The 21,041-nt window shown below is 50.0% G+C and overlaps 2 protein-coding genes across 2 annotated transcripts in view; both read left to right on the top strand.

Annotated features, from left to right (window-relative positions):
* Positions 1-1,384, top strand: part of LOC103587304 (complement C5-like) — a gene marked incomplete at its 5' end in the record, with an annotated part of 38,345 nt that extends 36,961 nt beyond the window's left edge. Inside the window, 2 exons of the mRNA XM_008568780.1 lie at positions 84-599; positions 1,314-1,384. Coding sequence (XP_008567002.1) covers positions 84-599; positions 1,314-1,384 — 587 coding nt within the window. The remainder of the gene's footprint in view (positions 1-83; positions 600-1,313) is intronic.
* Positions 1,385-3,002: 1,618 nt separating this feature from the next.
* TRAF1 (TNF receptor-associated factor 1) lies at positions 3,003-20,453 on the top strand. Its single transcript, XM_008568777.1, has 7 exons — positions 3,003-3,277; positions 4,937-5,021; positions 12,964-13,029; positions 13,520-13,930; positions 15,179-15,356; positions 17,409-17,557; positions 19,700-20,453. The coding sequence occupies exons 1-7, from the start codon at positions 3,138-3,140 to the stop codon at positions 19,916-19,918; spliced, it is 1,248 nt and encodes a 415-aa protein (XP_008566999.1). The 5' UTR covers positions 3,003-3,137; the 3' UTR covers positions 19,919-20,453.
* Positions 20,454-21,041: the final 588 nt, after the last annotated feature.

Raw genomic sequence — 21,041 nt, 5'->3', positions numbered from 1 at the left:
TGCCCCGCACCCCGGCTCCAGCCCGCCCCTGCCCCCGACCGGGGGGCGCTTCCCGGTCTCCCGTCCCCCCGCCCCGCCCCCAGCCCTTCCTGCGGGCGCCCGGGACACCCCTGGGCTCGTTCACCCCCGAACAGTCACGGGCGCTGCTCTGCTCCCGGAGCTGCGCTCGAAATTGCAGATGGGGCGGTGGCGAGGCGACGGTCCCCTGCCCTCGGGGGGCACACGGACGGGGCTGGGGGGCACAGAGAAGCAACCGAGCATCAGAGAGCGGAGCGACAGGGGGCTGGCGGGGCGCGATGGCATCGCAAAACGGGGCGCCCAAGCCCATCCTGGGGGCGGCCCACGGAGACTTCCAGGGGAAGCGGGGTCGGGCCCAGGTAGCCCCCAGGGGCAAGCGGGACGCCGGGGAGACAGGGGCACGCAGCGCGGAGAGGCTCGGCGCAGAGGCGGGTGGGTGGAGCCACGGACACGGGGCCCGTGGAGGTTCAGGGTGGAGAAGCGGGTGAAGGAGACCATTATGGAGCAGCCAGAGGGGAACTTGCTCCCGAGGCGGGTAAAGGGGGTGCGGGAAGCCAAGGGAAGGAAGGGCTACGAGCCAGGTCAGGTGCCGGTCAGGTGCATTCCAGAGGTTCGATGGACACTGGGACAGGTTGCTTGGAAACTGGGACAGGCCCAGGGCATTTGGTGACAAGGGACACTGTTCCCTGAAGATTCAAGAGCCTGTGTGGACAGTCTTTTCTAGAATGTCTACTGTTAAGTAAGGAGAGAGAGGAATTCATGGGAGAGGAATTTGGGATGAGGATGGAGATCGTTTTAAGCATGTGTGGTTAGAGCACAGGCTGTGGGTTCAGGAGTCCCCACTCCCTAGCTGTGAGACCTTGAACAAGTCACTTAACCTTGCTGTGCCTCGGTTCTCTCACCTGTAAAATGGGGATGATGATGGCAATACCTGCCTCATAGGGTTCAGGTGGAAGTTAGATGAGATGATGTCTGTAAAAGTACTTAACACAGCACTAAAAAGGAGTACCTGTTATTTTTCAGTTTTATTTGTAGAGCAGCTTGGGCATATTTTGATGCTGATGGGAAGGATCTGGTAGAGAGTGAGGCACTGAAGACAGAGCAGAGAGAAAGGGATCCAGAACTTGGATGGGGAGATAGGTGTTGATGCCTCCTCTAGCCCAAACCAGGGGAAGGAGGAAGCAGGAGGCGATGCAGGGAAGTTTGCAAGTTCAGGGTTTGCAGTTAAGGGAGTGCCTTTCTGGTAGTCTTGAAGTAGGCCTGAAGATCGTTTTCTGAGAGTCACACCCGCCCAGGTGAGAGTGGAGGTCCTGATTTATACTCAGATGTAGGGTCCCAGGCCCTCTTTGCCAGCAGTCCCTGGTAGCCCAGTTTCATTTCAGGGAAGGTGGGCAATTTATCTAGGGTCAGAAAACAACATCCGATCTGCCCTGCCCACCTGTGAGGCTCAAGTAAAGTTGATAGATGTGAAAACACTATATAATTTACCATTTTAATCCTTTTCTCCGATTTTGAGGAGCTGAAAGGGCTATGGCCATTATCCGAGTAAAATTTTGAAGCCTTTCAAGCACTTCACTTGGCCCATGCACCATGCCATGCTTTTGCCTATTATCTCATTCACAATAATGGGTGAACTAGGTCCTAGTATCTCCATTTTACAGATGCAGAAACTGAGGTTCAGAGAAGTTAAGGATGTTGTCCCAGCTTATCAGTGGTGGACGCAGAATCCCAACTCAGATCTGTCTGACCACAAAACCCATGATTAGAAACCACTATGAATGTCTGCAGCCCCCCTGTAGCAGCCCAGCAGGATAGAAAGGTGTGTAGGGATCATCTCCTTTTGATAGACAAGCTGCATGCTCTAACCTCCGTCCGGGCTGTGTAGGCTCCACCGCATGGCCCTGCTCTCCTCTGTCTTGTGTGGGTGGAAGAACACAGAACTTGGAGTCCTGCAGGCCTGGCATGCACCCCTCTCCACCACCAGAGGCTGTGTGACTTTGAACATGGCATCTTGCTTCTCTGGGCCTATGCGTGGCTGCAGAAGAATTCCCAGCAAGTTGTTGTAGGGATTCAGAGGGAAAACATTGCCCAGGACACAGTAGATACCCCAAGAGGTGTTGTCTCCACTGCTCAATTTTCCTGCAAATGTGGATCTACGTCCTGCTTGGCTGCTGAAAGCAACTCCCCGTGATCTTGTATTTGTTTGGTGCTTTGTTCTCTGCAGGACAGGGAAGTGGTGGCGCCTGAGTTGAGCATGTAGCCACCTATGACTTCCTGAGTGGGGATGTGGGGGTGGGCACTGAGGAGTCTGTGGTCCTAAGCCCATGGACTTCAGAGGAGGGGAGGGCCCTGTGTCATCACTGAGACAGATGAGCAATGCCACTGGCGGGGCTTGGTAATCAGAGGCCTTCCTGCTGCCTCGGTTGCCTTGGTCATAGGGTCCCAGAATCTTAGAGCCCAGAGACCACCTGTTGCAACTCCTTTTTTTTACAGATGGGGTAACCGAGACCCACTGTGCGGAAGTGACTTTTACCTGAGGTCACCCAGACACTCTGGACAGGGCAGAGCTAAAGCACCTAAAACTTGAATTTTTGGACCTGCTTCCAGGACCCTGGGGATTTCCATCAGGAAGGTGAGCACCCCCGCTGAGAATTCTAGGCTGCTCAGAGGTCCCAGGGAACACTGACAAGTGGCCAGCTGTGGCATTCTCTGTGAGTGCCGCAGGGAGGAGGAGGAGGAAGCTAGCGGCAGCCTGCGGCTCTCAGACGGGAACTCTAACTGGTTTCTGAAAGCCTGTGACATGGTTCTCTTTCTCTGACTTGCTCTTTTGCTCTTTCTCAGTCTACAAAATGACTGGACACTCCAAAAACCATCAGTCACCATCCAGGGGATTTTTTTCACCACAAGGGGTAATTCCTGCCCCATCCCTGCTGTGACTCAGCTGTGACGTTGAGCCACCCAAGCCAGAGAGAAGAAGATAAAGTCATCAGAGGCTCCTGATTACCAGAGAGGGTGGCCCAGGACAGAACCTGCCTCTGCTCTCCTCGCAGACTCCACGGGGCTGGTCCCCGGCCCTGGAGGAACTTAGCAGGGCCCTCTGGCCAACCTAGGACCCCGAGATGGCCTCCAGCTCAGCCAGCACCCCCCGCCCGGCCCCTGATGAGAATGAGTTTCTCTTTGGGTGTCCCGCCACCGTTTGCCAGGACTCACCGGAGCCCAGGGCCCTCTGCTGCACAGGCTGTCTCTCTGAAAACCTGAGGTGAGGGGACAGAGGACAAAAAGATGGGCGGGAAGACAAAAAGATGGGAGAAGGTGGCAGGGAGGGACCCCTGATGGGAGGCCAGGGTGAGAGGAGCCGGTGACTTCGGGCAGGTGACTTCACCTCACTGGGCCTCAGTTTCCACACCCTTTCCTCAACTTTGTCTGTAAAATTGTTTTCTGCCTCACAGCCTTGTTACAAGGCCCAATCAATAATACTCAAAAAAGCTCTTATGAAAACAAATATAAACCCCCTTGGTAAATGTCAGACTGTTACATAAACATACCTCCTTCCCCAATATTGCCATCACCTGTTTGCTGGACATCGTCTTAAAGGAGACAAAGGTATAGATAAAATATATATTTATGTATATATTTATATTTGAAATATAAATAACCCAGAAAGGTGTGACATTAGTACTATCATCGGCATCTCCTTAAGCAACTATTATGCACCTTCTGTGTACCAAACACTCCTTCTTTGGGTCCTCAGAACAGCCTGGAGGGGGGGTTACTATTATTACCCTATTTTACAAATGAGGACAGTGAGGCCTAAGAGAGAGATTAGGTCATCTTGCCCAGGTCAGTTTCCTGGCAAATGTACCCTTTAACTGCCATGCGCCTGCTGCATGATCTTTTGTTTGGGGCTTTACAACTTAAGGAGGTGGGAAAACTGAATCAGATAAGTGAGAAGTTCAAACGCAGATGGGGTGGGAGGAGGGTGGCAGTGGAAAGGCCAGGTGGGGGACGGGGGATGGAGGAGCAAAGCTTGACTGGTTTTACCGCAGGCTGAGTGTTCTGGGTTCATCTGAGGCGTGGGTGTGGGCTCTCGGCTTCCCCCTGCACTCTTCCTGAACCTGGCAGAGAAGGGGGAAGGAGCTGCGGGAGGTCCACGGGGCTGGGCCTGAGGCGCTTCTGCTCAGCTCTGCTCCTGACTCACTCCACCTTGGCCGATCCACATGCCCTCTGGAGCCTCCTATCCCTAACCTGTAGAATGGGCTAGGTCAGCAGCTCTCATGGTGGATGGGAATCACTTGAGAGCTTTGTAAAAACAGGTGTCACTCCAGTCAGAATCTGACACCCACTCCTGATTGAGAACCTAAATGGTCTCTGAGGCCACTTCATGTTCTAATAGGCCATGATCATCTGTAATTATTAAAAATAAGAGACCAAAACCAAACAGAGGACGCTGACAAAAGCGTGTGTAGTTACATGTTCACTATTCCTTGCCTAAGCCTTTGGGGTCAGGTGTGTTTTGGAATTCAGAATTTTTTCAGACTTTAGAAAAGTAAGTCAAAGCATTACACAATTCTTCAGCAGAGATTGGACAGCACCCTATATCAAACACGTTAATGTTTCTGCAGTGAAACATGTAAATATCCACACTAAGTGGGAAAAGCATAAGGAAGAGGTGCAATAGCCTCCAGTCAGTTCAAGTCAGGTTTGGCTGCCAAAGAAGCTTGCTGCAAGCTATGGAAAGCATTGGATGCTTGGTGCTCTTGAAGGCTGGGAATGGTGGTGCCTGGACCGTGGACCTGCACAATCATTGATATCAGCTACCATGCTGGGCAAGGTCTAGGCTTTTCGAGCTGTTAGGAGAGCAGCTGGTGTCATGGAGTCTATGTGCTTCACTCAGGGGGATTTGTTTGTGTTTCCCCAGGAACGACGAGGATCGGATCTGTCCCAAATGCAGAGGGGACACCCTCCAATCTGTAAGCCCAGGAAGCCTTCTGACTCAGGAGAAGGTACGTTGGCACAACCAGGAAAGAGTATTTGTCCATTTTCTTGACTTGGATGGTGCCTCCCTCCTTGTCTAGAGTCTGGACTGAGTTCGCTTTATAAGCAGTAAGGAGACTGATGTTCACAGTGATGAAGCATCTTGCCCAAAGCCACCTGCTGGTCTGTGATAGATTTAGGGTGAGAACAGTCTAAACCAAGGGTCCACACACTACGGATTGCAGACCAAATCTGGCCCACCATAAGCCAAGAATATTTTGTATATTTTTAAATGGTTGAAAAAATCCAAAGAAGAATGACATTTTTGGACACATGGAAATAATATGAAATTCCAACTTCTGTGTCTATAAAGTTTTATTGGTACACAGCCACGCCTGCTTATTTATGTATCGTCTGTGGCTGCTTTCTGCCCATGACAGCAGAGTTGAGTACTTACAACAGAGACTTCAAAGCACAGAATATTTGCTATCTGGTCCTTTACGGAAAAAGTTAGTCAACTCCTGACCTAGACAGTTCTTCCTGCCCCTGTTTGCCCTCGGGCAGGGAGAAGCTATAATTAGCTCACCCCTTGGGCTCTGCCAAGCTGTGGTTCTAGGAATAAGAGATAGCTTTGGAAGTATGAGGAGCCACAGAGACAATTTCAGGCACTGCAACTTAGAACCCGGCCCTCCCAAGCTGGAAGGAGCCTCATAGGTTATCTGTCCAGCCCAGAGGTTCCCACGTGCCATCAGCACTGGTTCGTTCCCACCAGGTCATGACAAAATGATAAAATAAGGAAATCGTAATTTATATAAAATTATTTATATATGTGTGTGTGTATGTATATATACAATTATTTAAATGTATATAAATTCTTTCCATTTATAGAGTCAGCCTTTACTCTGAGATTTTGTCCTTCCTACACATGTCCTGGAATAAATGAAATGATGTGGTAGTAGATGATAGAGTTTTTGGTAAAACCATTACTAGGTAAAATAAAAAGATGGCAGTCTTCATGTTAATCTCCCAGTTAAAACAACAACAACTCTTCTATTGGTCCATGAATCCAAACATATAGGAATCACTGCTGGAAATCTAACTCCCTTGTTTGCACGTGGCACCCGAGACCCACCGAGGAGTCTCAGTGCTGAAGCTCCCCAGAGCCAGGGTCTCGCCACCCAGCCACCCCCACTGCCCCCACTGTATGATGCCCAGCTCCTTTCAGTCAAAGTTCCCCTCTTGACCCAGGGATCAGGAGTCTGGTGTCCAGGGATGGTTCAGTATAATTCACTGTGAGGCTGGAGGCCAATCCCAGGCCCTGTTTCTCCATCTGTCAAATAAAGATATTAAGTTGGTTCTGCAAGGCCCTCCCATGACCTGTGATGTCCAGACTATGACGTCAGCAGCTGGCAGGGCAGCCCTCCCTCCCTCCTGGTGGAACAGAGGTAGGCAAGTCTCACACCTCCTTCTCCCTTTTCTGCACTGGTCACTGTCATCCAGAGAGTTTGGGGGAATTTCCTGCCCCAAACTGGTTTTGAGAGCTGGTTTTGAGGGCTCTCCCATCCCCTTCTCAGCAGCCCCTCCTCCAGCAGCTCCACAGGGAATAATAATAAGGATCAAGTGCATTTTCCTGGAACTTTACACTCTACAGTGTGGTAAGAGTTAGTGTGATACTCTGATCCATGGACTACCTCCCTGGGCCTCCCTGTTTGGCTGTCTTAGTGGACTATATGAGACATGAGCAGACTCATGACTCTCTGTGGACTACTGGGCCCCTCTTGCAAAAGGGAGGGGGTAGGCTGGGTGCTTTCTGAGGCCCCTGCCTGCTTGCATGCACCAGGACTACTGTTTTCAACTTGTTTTATTCTTTTCTCTTAAAATTAATACACAATCATTGTACAGATCTTAGATAATATAGATAAGAGATATCTTAATATCTCTTATTCCAATGGCTTTAATTTTTTCATCTTTTTAAAAGCAAAATCAGATAAAAGTGGAAGCACTATGATCCAAGGGGAGCTTGGAGCCCTATCCTCTTAGTTACCCCATTTCTTCCTCCTCTCCCAGCTCTTAAAGGACCTGGGCACTCCTAGGGCCCTGTGGAACACAGTTTGAAACTTGCTGCCTTAAGCCAAATGAAGTGACTTTCATGATGGAATTATAGGCATTCTAATAGGCTACAGGGTGGGAGAGGATGCTGCCTATATTTGAAGACTTTGACACAAGAAGACCTCTGAGGAATTGTCAGCCACTCCACCCCCACCAGCTTCCCTACCTAATGCAGTCATCAGTGCATCCCCAGTGAAAAGCCGGGGGCGGAGGTGGGAGGTTTCACTGGTCTGATCACCTGCACAAAGCCACATAGTGGAAAGATCAGGGACTCCTCTGGCTCTGAGATGGGAACTTTAGGGGACTTTTGACCAAAGGAAAGCAGCTGATTATAAGTCAACACTTTGCATATGCGGTAATTCCTAAGTTTGTCTGGGGGAACCTGGGAAATGGAGGCAGGGTAGAGAGGCCTAGCTGGAGACCAGCCGAGTTAAGCCCAAAGGCACCCATCCTCACAGACAGTTTCCATGCCATCTGCTTATCAGTTTGTCCTCATCCTCGGACTTCATTAGATTCATATCTCCCTAAGAAGTGGCCAGCAACTCATCCTATTAAAGGATTAATGTTGTCCTAGTTAGAGGCTTGGTTCTTGCCTCAAATGATCTTCCTATAGAAGTGGCAGTGAAGTAGGGGATGACCCAGTGGCTGGGAAATAACATTCAATTCTGTCTGCTGAGACCCTGCAAACAGGATTTGCAAATGGGATTTCTCTTACTCTCTTCTCTCTTGAGGCCCTTTCAAGAAGGTCAAAAGCAAGCTGCCATCTCATGCCAGTGGCTCACAATAATGCCTTAACTTTTCCTAGAATCAGAAAATGACAGGAGGTTAAGCTGTCTAGTCCAATATATGTTCTGCACTGGATTCCTGCCAAGTGGCTTTATGTCTTTTCAATGACAGGGAGCTCATTACTCCATGAAATGACCACTTTCACCTTGGGGGGCTCTGACCGTTGCAACATTCTCCTCTTTATTTGTACTGAGCTGAAGTCTGTCTTCCTTGTAGCCACAAAAGGCAAGTCAGCCTCCCGTCCCCAGAGTCAGTCCTGCATCTGCAGGAAGACACTGACCACATGCCTCTTGAATCTTTCCCCAGTTTCTATGCATTTGAGATAAATGTGCTCCCATTTATCTGTGTCCCTTGAAATGTGATAACCTAGAAATCAACCCTCAAACCCTTACACTTCTGAATTTGACAGTTTGCATCTGTTATCCTATGACATCCTGTGTGGTGGGTGGTGGTGATATCCCTTGTATATTGAGGCTCAGTGAGAAGATGAGCTGGGACCAAAGTCACATAGCAAGTGGGAGGCAAAGCCAGGCTCCAACTCCTGCCTCCTAGGCTGGTGGCATTTTCTCTGTGCTGCCTCCTAATGAGGAATCGCCCCCCACCCCCCCCAACAAATGTTTTATGCATGTTTAAATAACACAGCCTTAAGTGCTATTGAAAAACAGGAATAGGCAAGACTGTTTTCGACCAGGAGAATCATGCAGGGCTTCCTGGAGGAAATGGCAGTTGAGCTGAACAGAGGGTGGCAGAGAGGAAACTGGCCCCAGTTACAGAGGAGGGCAGGAATAGGTGAGCAGTGATGGACTAAGTTCCCCTGTGACTGTAGTGTACCTCCCCCACACCACCAGCTGAGGCCTGAGCAGAAACAGCTCCTCCAGGCATCCAGAACCTAGCTGGCCTCTGTGCGCAGCCCGGCAGGGTGGGCAGTGCCTGGCATGCTCAGATCCTCTTTGTTCTGCACAGCGGCTACACAGAGGCAGCACTCATGCTCCTGGCACCCTCTCAACACTCACATTCTCGGAGGCCCCCAGGTCCCCAAGTGGGGGCCTTCCACCAGGACGCTCTATGACCCCGTCACAAAGAGCCAGAGTAGCCAGGGTGGCTGGGAACACCACACACCCAGAGACTTCTCAGACCCAGACAGAAGGACAAGTGTTCCCTCAGGGCTGGGATTCTGTTTTCTCTGTTTCTGTTTCCTCCTCAGAGGAAATTCCACTGCAAACTTTATTTTTAGCAATTTGCAAACTCTGAGTCCACTCAAATAGGGGCACCAGGCATACATGAGGGTTGGCCCAGGACAGATCCCCTTTTCTTCCTCTGCAACCTGAGCCTGATTCCTGCTCCTCTGATCAAGGTGAGGACTCGGTTGCGGGGAGGACTCAGTGGTTGGGTATGGACTGCAGGTTCCTGGGCTCTCTCTTGCCTTGCCCCATTGCCTCCTGCCAGTCATTGACCACTGAGCTTCAGCTTCCCCACCTACAGGAGGGAAGCAGAACCTCAAAGCCCCGATCTCCTCCTCCTGGTGCTGTGAGGACCCAGTGGGACGGTGCCTCCACAAGAGCCAAGAAAGCAGTAAGCCCTTGCAAGGGATCCTAAGTAGGGGAGAGAAGACCCAGCTCACAAGCTTGGCATGACCTTGAATGAGCCATTCACTTGGTGTTAAGGTGAAGCTAATCCAGCCCTGCCTGCTTCCAAGGATTGTGGCAGGGATCCTATGAGATAACATGCAAACATGCTTTGGTCCTGTGAAATTTGAAGATGTTTTAGGGACTTAAACATTTAGCGATATTCCTCACCTCCTTGAGGAAAGGCAATGAGGAAATGGAGTTTCATAGAATTAGTTATTAAGAGTTTGACATGTGAGGATTTAGTGAGATACGTGCATATGACAGACATTGAGGGGAGGTGGATCAGTGCTTAATCTGTAAGAATAATGACACTGACAGTAATACTACTAATAATGGCTAACATTTATTGAATACTGTGCTAGGCAGAATAATATTCCCCAAAGAGGTCCACATCCTACTCCCCAGAACCTGTGAGTATGTTACCTCGCATGGCTGTGTTTGTTTGCTAGGGCTGTCATAACAAAGCAGCACAGACTGGCTGGTGTAAACAACAGAAGTTTATTCCCTCACAGTTCTGGAGGCTAGACGTCCAAGACAAGGGATTGGCAGGGTTGGTTCTTCTGAGGCCTCTCTCCTTGGCTTGTAGATGGCCAGCTTCTGCCTGTGTCTTCCCATGTCTTCCCATGTACGTCTGTGTCCAAATTTCCTCTTCTTATAAGAACACTAGTCATACTGAATTAGGGCCCACCCTAATGACCTCGTTTTAACTTAATGAGCTCTTTGAAGACCTTATCTCCACATTCCGAGATACTAGGGGTTAGGACTTTGACATATGAACTTGAGGGGGACACACTCACCTCATCACATTGGCAAAACAGACTCTGCAGATGTAATTAAATTAAGGATCCTGAGATGGGAAGATTACCCTGGATTTTCTAGGTAGGTACAATGTAATCATAAGGGTCCTCATAAAAGGGAGACAAGAGAGTCAGGGACAGGTTGGAAGGTGTTGTGCCACTGGCTTTGAAGATGGAGGAAGGGACCACAAGCCAAGGAGTGCAGGCAGCCTCTCTGGAAGCTGGAAAAAGAAAACAGACTCTCCCCTAGAGCCTCCAGAAGGAACACAGCCCTACCGACACCCTGATGTTAGCACGTCTGACCTCCAGATCTATAAGATAATGATGCTGTGTTGTTTTAAACCATTAACTTTGTGGTATTTTGTTACAGCAGAAATAGGTAACTAATACCAGTACTTATAAGTATCATCTCACTTAATCCTCACAATAACTGTATGGGGGGCTACTATTATTATCCCCATTTTGCAGATGAGGAAACTGAGACATGGAGAGGTTAATAACTCCCAGGACCACCCAGCTAGTATGTGAAGTGACAGAAATGGGCCCTGAACCCCTACATGCTGGCTCCAGAGCACACACCCTCAAGCCCCATACTCTCCAAGGAATGAGTGACTGATGGTGATGAGACTTGGGGCAGCCTGGCTGACCACCCAGGCTTCTGAAGGCCTCTTGAGTCACCCCTGCCCCCTCCTCCATCAGCCATTTGAGGCTGGTCCCAGTGCACCCCTCTACACACATCACAACGAGGATGATCCATACATCCATGTAGCATTTTACACCCTGCGGTGGGCTTTCACTGCTCACACAATGCCAGAAAAGCTCAGTTGCTAAAGAATACACCCCCTCCGCCTGCGGGATGATGTCCACAATTCCACCACTAGCTTAATCACTTTCGCCTTTTTATCCCTCCTATGACTCTCATTTAAGTTTGAATCATGGGCTTGTAGGGAGTTGTAGGGCTCGAGAGGTTACCCAAGTCCATTCGCTCAGGACCTGGGTCCTCATCTGGCACGAGGCCCTCCATTGTTCCCACAGGTTGAAAACTACCTGTTGGGAGAGGCTTCGCCACCATGGACTTCCCGAAGCCAGTGTGGTCTCCCTGCCAAGGCTGCCCTCTCCTTGTCCTCCCCACATAAAACATCTGTTTCCTATTCTTTGTTGGGAACAACTTGTTTCTGAAGCTCAGGGCAGTGGGGTGAGGGGAGGTGGCCCTTTGCTGGGCTGTGCTCTGTCCCAGACCAGCTGTACTCATTAAGCCCGCTCTCTGCTTATTTTACTTTTAAAGAATAATAACTACTGTAGCTTTGTATTTGCTTAGCCTAGAAGTCCTCTCTCTGTCCTCCCTTCCTTTTATCCAAATCCCCTTTTGTGTCGCCCCATGAGATTTCTCTCTTTCTTTTTTTTTTAAAGGCTCTTCTAAAATCTAATATCGAGATATTATTTACATGCAATAAAATTCACTCATTTTAAGTTTATAGCTTGGTGAATCCTGGTTAATATACAGTCAAGATGAGAAACATTTCTGCACCAGAAAAAGCTTCTTTGTGTCCCTGTGCAGTCAATCCTCTCCCCACTGCAGCCCCGGACAATCACTGATCTGCTTCTTGTCACTGTGGTTTTGCCTTTTCTAGAATCTCATAAGAATGGAAACATGTAGTATGGAGTCTTTGTGTTTGACTTCTTTCATTTAGCATAATGCTTTTGAAGTTTCACCCATGTTATTGCATACATTACTACTTAATTACAACTGATTGCTGCGTATGTTCTAAAGTATGGGTATACAACAAATTGTTTGTACGTTCACCAGTTGATGACATTTGGTTGCTTCCAGTTTGGGGCTATTATGAATAAAGCTGCTGCGTAAACATTCACATACATATCTTGTGTACACGTACGTTTTACTTCCTCTTGAGTAAATTCCTAAGAGTGAAATGAATGGGTTGTATGGTAACTTTACAAGTGTGGTTTAACTTTATAACATTCTTCCATAGATTTTTTCTAAAGTGTCTACTGCATTCCCACCAGCGACATTTGCGAGTTCCCACTGTTCCACATCCTCACCAAAACTTGGTATTAGCACTCTTTTTAATCTTAGCTATTCCAGTGAGTAGATAGTGGCATCCCATTGTGGTTATAATAGACACTTTCTGATGACCAATGATGTTGAGCATTTTTTCATAGGTTTATTAGTCAATTATATGTCTCCTTTTATGAAGTATCTGTTCAGCATTTTCCCATTTTTTGGTTAGGTTGTTTGTCTTATTATTGAATTGTAAGAATTCTTTAGATAGTCTGGATACAAGCCCTTTCACAGATATATGTTTTAGAAAAAAAAAATTCTTCCATACCCTATGAACACGTTCTCGAAAAGAGATAGTGATATGGTGTGGTTAGCATCCCATGGCTGTGCTGCTTCCTAGCTGTTCCCCCTTGGGCAAATTCCTTCCCCACTCTGAGACTCAGTTTTTTCATCAGTAAAATGGGAACAAAATATTTACACTGTCTTCCTTACAGGGGAATTGTGACCATGAAAACATTTCATAAACCCTTCACACCTAAATAGGTTAGCAGTAATGTCAAGTGCTTTGCGGAGAGCCTAGGAGTGGCCACAGGGATTCCCAAACATCCAGTGACACGGTTATTATTTCCAGGTTCACCCCGAGGTGGCTGAGGCTGGAGTTGGATGCCCCTTTGCAGGTGTTGGCTGTTCCTTCAAGGTAATCGTCTGAGTGTGAGAGAGATCTGTCCACTATGGTCCCAGACCTCTGGGTCTCCCCACTCCAGCCCCTGCAGGATTTTCCCGTAACATCAAGCTACTGCTCTCGATGTCGTCTACACTAATGGCCTTCCCAGGCAACAAGTCCTACTATTAAGTCATTGTAGTACTCAGGAAAGTTCTTCTTAATGTCTCATCTAAGCACTGGTGTAGTATCACTAAAATGACCCAGTGCCTCTCTCCGTGGTCCTGAAGCATCATTGCTCTCAAAGGCAGGGCAGTATTGTTGCTCTAGAGGTCAGGATGCAAGTGGCTCACTGTGCGTATGCCTGATGCCAGGGTTCTTCTCCCGAATCCCTCCCACTGTACAGAAAGTCAGTTCCCATTTGCTGGATGAATGGATCTGACTTTCCTTGGTGACCACTGATGGCAGTGCTCTCCACTCCTCCCTCCACCTCTGTTTTCACTGATCAGACCCACTCTCTTTGCAGGGGAACCCACAGTCCATGCAGGAGCATGAGGTCACCTCCCAGGCCTCCCACCTAAACTTGCTGTTGGGGTTCATGAAACATTGGAAGGTCCAGGTGGGCTCTGGCCTGGGATCTGGGCCCATGGCTCTGGAGCAGAACCTGTCAGACCTGCAGCTGCAGGCAGCCGTGGAGGTGGCGGGGGACCTGGAGGTGGACTGCTACCGGGCACCTTGCTCTGAGAGCCAGGAGGAGCTGGCCCTGCAGCACTTCATGAAGGAAAAGCTCCTGGCCGAGCTGGAAGGGAAGCTGCGTGTGTTTGAGAACATTGTCGCCGTCCTCAACAAGGAGGTGGAGGCCTCCCACCTGGCCTTGACTGCCTCCATCCACCAGAGCCAGCTGGACCGTGAGCGCATCCTGAGCTTGGAACAGAGGGTGAGCGTGGAAGGCAGGTTTGCCTTCAAGGCTGGCTCAGGGAGCTCCCTTTGCCCCAGCCTGTCTCCAAAGCAGTGGACCAGTCTTCCCCTTCATCATTCATCCTGCTCAGAACAGCTACTCTTGCATCAAAACATATCTCCCCTGTGTCCCAAGACCTTCTAGGATTTCTAAGAGCACTGAGTCAGAATCTGTGGTCAAGGTCAAATCCCCCATCCAATGCTTCAGTTCCTTTGCTTGAACCTCTCCTCTGATAGGACACTCCCTCTCGGGGCAGCTCAGTCCATTGCTGGCCATTTTTCACAATTTAGCAAGTTCTTCCTTATACTAAGCTAAAATCAGCCTCTCTCTGTCTTCCCTGCATTGTTCCTGGCCCTGCTCCTCAGGGCTCACAAAACAAATCTACCTTCTTATCCCCATGGCAGCCCTTCAGAAGTGGATAGTCAGTGATTATATCCTACCTGAGTATTTCCTTCTTTAGGCTAAATGTCCCAGCTCCTTTTCCCTTTCACTAGAGCTTGCTGTGTAGGTCTGAGCAAGTCGCTTTGTCTCAGGACCTCAGCTTCCCCATCAGTAAAATGAGGGATTAAATTTTCTTTAAGGACACTCATTCTATTCCTGGATTTCCTACTTGAGCACACCCAAAAGCAAATTTATATTCTTTCAAATTTCATAGGGGAAACCTATTAGAAGAGCCAGGTACTGGGTTCGAGTGACCAGGCAAAGACTTTATTTATGTAACTCCTACCCTGGTCAAAAGGTGGGCTCCCTGAGGGCAGTAACTGAGTCTTCATTTCACCAACAAACTTCCTGGCTCTGCTGTTACATGCTAGACAGTGTGCAAGGCATGGACACAGAGATAACATGAGCATGGGCCCAGCCCTCAGGAGGGAAGACCACCTGGTAGGAAAGGCAGAAAAATATATCTCATAAAACCATTGTACGGGCTCTGTAAGAACATAGACAAGAGAGAGAGAGAGACCAGCTGAGCTAGGGCAGTGATTGAAGGCCTCCCAGAGGAAGGGCCATATGTGCTGGATTCCTGATGAATGAATAGTAGTTGGCCAGCAGAGAAGAACAGGGAAGGAATTCCAGACATGGGGCAGCACGTGCAAACACAGATGCAGGTGCTTCAGTGGGGCGTGGTCAGGAAAGCATCTATGGGGCAGGTCTATTTCCATATCCTGCCATCCCCACCTCATTCCCAAGCCGGGTTCTGGTGTCCTGGCTGAATGGGCTTTCCTACAGGTGGTGGAGTTGCAGCAGACCCTGGCCCAGAAAGACCAAGCCCTGGGCAAGCTGGAGCAGAGCTTGCGCCTCATGGAGGAAGCCTCCTTCGATGGCACCTTCCTGTGGAAGATCACCAATGTCACCAGGAGGTGCCACGAGTCGGCCTGTGGCAGAACCATCAGCCTCTTCTCCCCAGGTAACACCTCCCAGGGCACAGAGACCAGCTGGAGGAGGCAGGACCCTCTGCACTCAGGAAACAAGCAGTGATAACAGCCAACTCTGTGACAGTCGTACTGTGTCCAGTTAGGCTGGTGTCCAGTTGAGCCACCTACCATGGCCAGGGACCGTGGGAGTGGTGGGCAAACCGTGCTCTGACCTGTGGCTCTCAGCCCCATACAAAAGTGAGCTACATGACCCCGTACAGAAGTGGGCTCTTGGACCCAGGGCAGGCCCCTTCTCCTCCCTGAATGTCAGTCACATTCTGCAAATGGAATAGAAATTGTTACCCACTTCATGTGGATATCAGGTATGAAAGCAAGTGTGCTGTGAGCCAGAGTGTGTACAAATGAGAGGGGCACGGATGATGATTTTTGCAGGTGAATACTGTGGGACCTCTGCCCTCAGGAAGCCAATGACCTGAAATAAGACAAGTAAAAAACTAAGTAAAACACCCATGCATGTGTGTGCAATTGCGGGGAGCACGAGAATAAGTGTTGTGTAAATTGGGGCAATTCTTACTCATTTCTGGGGCCCCTGGGCTTGGCACAGTGTCTTGCATAGTTACTTGGTAAGTGTTTCTCTTAACTAATTGATATCTGTTAAGATAACAATGGGCGTATTTGCACATAAGTATGAGTGTGTGTGTGTGTGAGAGAGAGAGAGACAGTGGCTCCATTTAGACCACATCACCTGCCAAGGCTGGGTCAACAGTGGACTGTGATGTCTCAAACCCCCACCAAGTGCCCATTGTCTCAACAGCATTTTACAGATTAATGAATGGAGGCCCAGGAAGGCTGAGTCCCGCCATCCACCTGCCTGCACAGAAGCCAGGTGTGGAGCGGGACTGAGACCTGTGTGTTCCCCCTTGTCTCACTCATGTGTTTCTAAGTAAATGGGTGGGCCCTGAAAGGAGGATTTCTACTGATTACAATGTGAACAACCCCTCAATCTGCCCCACTTTTGTCCCTTTCACATTCTTCAGCTCCTGTGACTCCCCCAAGACCAACAGAGCTAGGTGATTCCTCTTCCTCCTGCTGACCTTATAGAGGCAGCAGAGTTTGTCCCGCACCCCAGAGCAGGGCTGGGCCCCAAGCCAGGCCCCTTTCCTCCAGGAGCAGCTCACCCTCCTCTGTTGGGACAGCCCTCTGGGGGTGGGGGTGGGGGCGGGGGAGGGCTCACGTCCTATGCAAAGACCTTTTCCCCTCAATTCTTTCCAAAGAGGGAAAAAGCAAGCAGTGCCCTGGCTTCCTGTTCCGTCAAAACCTAATGGGCAGAGATGAGTCAGTCAGTCAGCCCTCCACCCCTTTCCTGCCTGCCCCCAATACCCTGTCCACACCCAACCCCTCCCAGAGGGGCCCTCTGCCGGAAGGTGACAGCTGCCAGAACCTGCGCTCAGATGGATGGCCCTGTAAGCGCCCAGGGAGAGAGACCCACAGGCTCCTGTGTTTCATCAACAGGGATGGTTTAGCCCTCAAAGACATTTTCCAAGGGTGGCTGGGAGAACTATGAGCTGCCCCCTCGACCCCAGCCTCCAAGAGACCCTGGGGTTGGCTTAGGGCAGCAGAAAGGAGCCAGTGTTAGGAAATAGGAAGCCTGGCCCCTCCTCCTGGCTCTGCCCCCAACACACAGTGAGATGGTGGCCAGCCACTTCCCCTTCCTGGACTTGGTTTCCAGACTGTAAAATGCAGGCTGGTTAGATCAGTGGTTCTCAGAGTGTGGTCCCAGGGCCAGCAGCATTGGCATCCCCTGCAGACTTGTTAGAAATGCAAATCTTCAGTCCTCACCCTAGTGCTGCTGAGGCAGAAACTGTGAGTGGAGCCTGGCAAGCTGTGATGCAGATGTCCAGTTGGCAACCACAGGGCTAGAGGATATCCAAGAGCCCATTTCTCTCTGACACTGTGTGCTCTCACCCCAGCTTTCTTAGTTTTGACCATGGGCATGCCTAACCACTAGGTCCTGGGTCTCCTCATCTGCAAAGCCCCCAGCACTTCCCAACTGCCTCTGTCTGACTCTAGCGTCTGCATTTCAGCTTTCTACACTGCCAAATATGGCTACAAGTTGTGCCTACGTCTCTACCTGAATGGGGATGGCACAGGAAAGAGGACCCACCTGTCACTCTTCATCGTGATCATGAGAGGAGAGTATGATGCTCTGCTGCAGTGGCCTTTCCGGAACAAGGTGAGGGCCGGGGGTTGGGGGGATAACGGGGGCCGGGGGGAGTGAGATCACCTGGGTCCTAGTCTTGGTTTAGTCATGGACTGGCCCTGTGACCTGGGCAAGTCCCCTGCCCTCTCAGTTTCCCCTTTTAGAAAACAAGAAGCTGAGTTCAGATGTAGTAGCCAAGACTCCCTCCAGATCCAGGAGTCTGAGACCTAAAATGTCTGGAACTGAGCACTCCTGAAGGGCATGTAGAAGTGAAATTCACGTGGTGGGATGAACCAGCAGAACTTCCTGGAGGAGGTGCTGTGAGACTAGTCTGAACCAGCAGAATTTTCAGAAAAAAAGGAGGAGGCAGATACCACTACACACCTATTAGAATGGTCAAAATCCAGAACATTGACAACACCAAGTGCTGGGGAGGTTGTGGAGCAACAGGAACTCCATTCATTGCTGTGGGAATGCAAAGTGGTATAGGCACTTTGGAAGACAGTTTAGTGGTTTTTTACAAAACTAAACATACTCTTACCATACAATCCAGCCATCGCACTACTTGGTATTTACCCAAATGAGTTGAAAACGTAAGTTCACACAAAAACCTGCACACAGATGTTTATAGCAACTTAATTCATAATTTCCGAAACATGGAAGCAACCTTCAGTAGGTAAATGGATGAACTGTGGTACATCCAGATAATGAAATATTACTCACACTAAAAAGAAATGAGTTATCAGGCCATGAAGAGACATGGAGGAACCTTAAGTGCATATTATTAAGTGAAAGAAGCCAGTCTCAAAAGACTACATACTGTATGATTCCAACTATATGACATTCTGGAAAAAGCAAAACTATGGAGACGGTGAAAAGATCAGTAGTTGCCAGGGGATGGCGAAGGGAGGGATGAAGAGGTGGAGCACAGATTTTTAGGTCAGTGAAAATTCCCTGCATGATCCTATAATGGTGGATACGTGTCCTTATACGTGTATCGAAACCCATAGAATGTACTACATAAGAGCGAACCCTCTTGTAAACTGTAGACTGGGTGATTATGGTGTAGCAATGTGGGTTCATCAGTTGTAACAAAAGTACCACACTGGAGCAGGACTTTGAGAGTGAAGGAGGTTGTGCATATGGCGGGGTAGTGGGTATCTAGAAAATCTCTGTATTTTCTGCTCAGTTTTGCCATGAACCTAAAACTGCTCGAAATAATACAATCTATTAAATATTTGTAAAAGGGGACTGGAGGAGGCTAGGCATTGCCTGCAGGTGAACAGCAGCATCATGTGAAGGGAAGTGTCAGGGATACACACCTCGGCTCAGATGGAAGACGGGGGAGGGGGGAGGGGTGGGCCTTATTGGTCTGGGTAGGAGTCAGCGGGCCAGCAGCTCCCAAAGGTGCTGGGAGATTTTAAAAATACCAAAGGCTGGGTCTCACCCCAGTAAGTGATAAGGCTTGAGCATCAGGGTTTGTAAGCCTCCCCAGGGGATTCTAACATGTAGCCGAGTTTAATAATTGCTTCAGTAGGCGGTGAGAAGCCATTTCAGGTTCCTGATGGGCATTTTGGGGACATGTGCCAGGGAGGTTTTGTGTCACTTTTAGATGAGCCACTTCTCAGGGGCACACATATCTGTTCTGTGTGTACCAGAATCTTGATAAGTGCTTCCGATCACTGAGTGGCAGCCCCTCAGTAGAAGGCTTCTGTGTTCTTACCCCTCTGCCTGGCCCCAGGAGGGTCCAGCTCTAGTTGGTGAATCAGAAATTTCCAAGCCAGAGAGGGCATTATAGGTTATTGAACTCAGCTTTCTTGTCAGTGCTTGAGGCCCACCTGTAGCCCCCCAACGGCCAATCAAGGTTGACTGTAAAATCAGAATCCACCCCCGCTCCCCCTCCCCCTGCTGGATCGAGCATCTGACCCTAATCATAGGACAAACCCTGAAGCCGTCTCAGAATACCAGGTGCTTCTGTTTACTGGGGTCTTGCCATACACCAGGTGAGGCCCTGACATTGTTTCTTTGCTGTCTAATCAGTCTGAGCTAAGGGTCAGAGGTGCCACTCAGGCAGTAGACACAGAGCCCAGCTATGAGCCCACGTATGTGGCTGCTGAGCCTCGGTGGGTGCAGCTGCCCAGGGCTTGATCCTCCTACCTGCCCCATGCCCTGCAGGTCACCTTCATGCTGCTCGACCAGAACAACCGTGAGCACGCCATTGATGCCTTCCGGCCCGACTTGAGCTCAGCGTCCTTCCAGCGGCCTCAGAGTGAAACCAACGTGGCCAGTGGCTGCCCGCTCTTCTTCCCCCTCAGCAGGCTGCAGTCACCCAAGCACGCCTACGTGAAGGACGACACCATGTTCCTCAAATGCATAGTGGAGACCAGTGCTTAGGGCAAGCAGAGCTCCTCAGGGAGCACAGACTCAGACTGGGGGGCCTAGCAGGATGGCTGTGATGTCTTGCCCTTGGCACCCAAGATCCAAGGGCACAAGGATGGGATGATCTGAATAGGACTGATGGGTGACTGGGGCTGTCCACCAGCTTAGGATGGCAGGACCTGGGGCTGGGCCTACAGAGGCAAGGGATCTGGAAAAAGGCAGGTTAGGATTGCTCTCCTCCACACCAACCACACAACACTAGAAGGCCGGGTAGCCACTCCAGCCCTGAATGTTGATGTGGACTCCAACCAAAATCTGGAGAAAATGGGGCCAGGCCTGGGGCACGGATGCTGAACTGGAACTGTGGGACCTGATCAGAGAAGCTCTTGGGATAGGGAGGTCTCTGCAGAGCCACCAGGGAGAGCTGGAAACATGCTTGCTCTCCTCCTGCCCAGGGGCAGAACCAGGACCAGGCGGTGGAAGGGACGGGGTGCCAACATGAATTCAATCTGGCCCAGTATGAGTTCCCCATCACTGGAGGTGAACCAGCAAATCCAGATGCTGCTCTCCTCCTGCCCAGGGGCAGAACCAGGACCAGGCGGTGGAAGGGACGGGGTGCCAACGTGAATTCAATCTGGCCCAGTATGAGTTCCCCATCACTGGAGGTGAACCAGCAAATCCAGATGGCTATGCTGGGGGAGGGGGCATCAAACTGGGGGTTGGGTTTGAAAATCTTTAAGGTTCCTTCCAGCCTAGAAAGTCTCTAATTCTCAACTTCCAGGCCCAGATGAGGCCTGCGGCTGCAGGGGGTTCTGAAAACATTCAGGAGCCTCATGCCCTCCAGATTCCTCTCTCATCATCCGTACCCCCAGGTGGGCTGAGCTGGCCCACAGGCACCTGCTACCCTGGGCCTGGCAGCTCAGCTTCCCCAACAGGCAGGAGCACACACAGCCCCTGCGACTGTGCCTTCACCAGCCAAAGTCCCCTTCCCTTCATCCAGGTGAAACAAGGTCACTGAGCTCCCAGGAACAGACAAGAGTGCAGAGGAGGAGAGAGACATACACTTTCCACTTTCCCTGCCTGCACCTCTGGAACTTTCCAGAATCCCATGTCACCTAATTAACCAAGGTATCTACTT

This window comes from Galeopterus variegatus, unplaced genomic scaffold (genome assembly GCF_000696425.1).
Source record: "Galeopterus variegatus unplaced genomic scaffold, G_variegatus-3.0.2 Scaffold439, whole genome shotgun sequence".
Classification (NCBI taxonomy): Eukaryota; Metazoa; Chordata; class Mammalia; order Dermoptera; family Cynocephalidae; genus Galeopterus; species Galeopterus variegatus.
The sequence above is the reverse complement of the archived record's forward strand: the minus strand, read 5'-3'. Positions and strand labels throughout refer to the sequence as shown.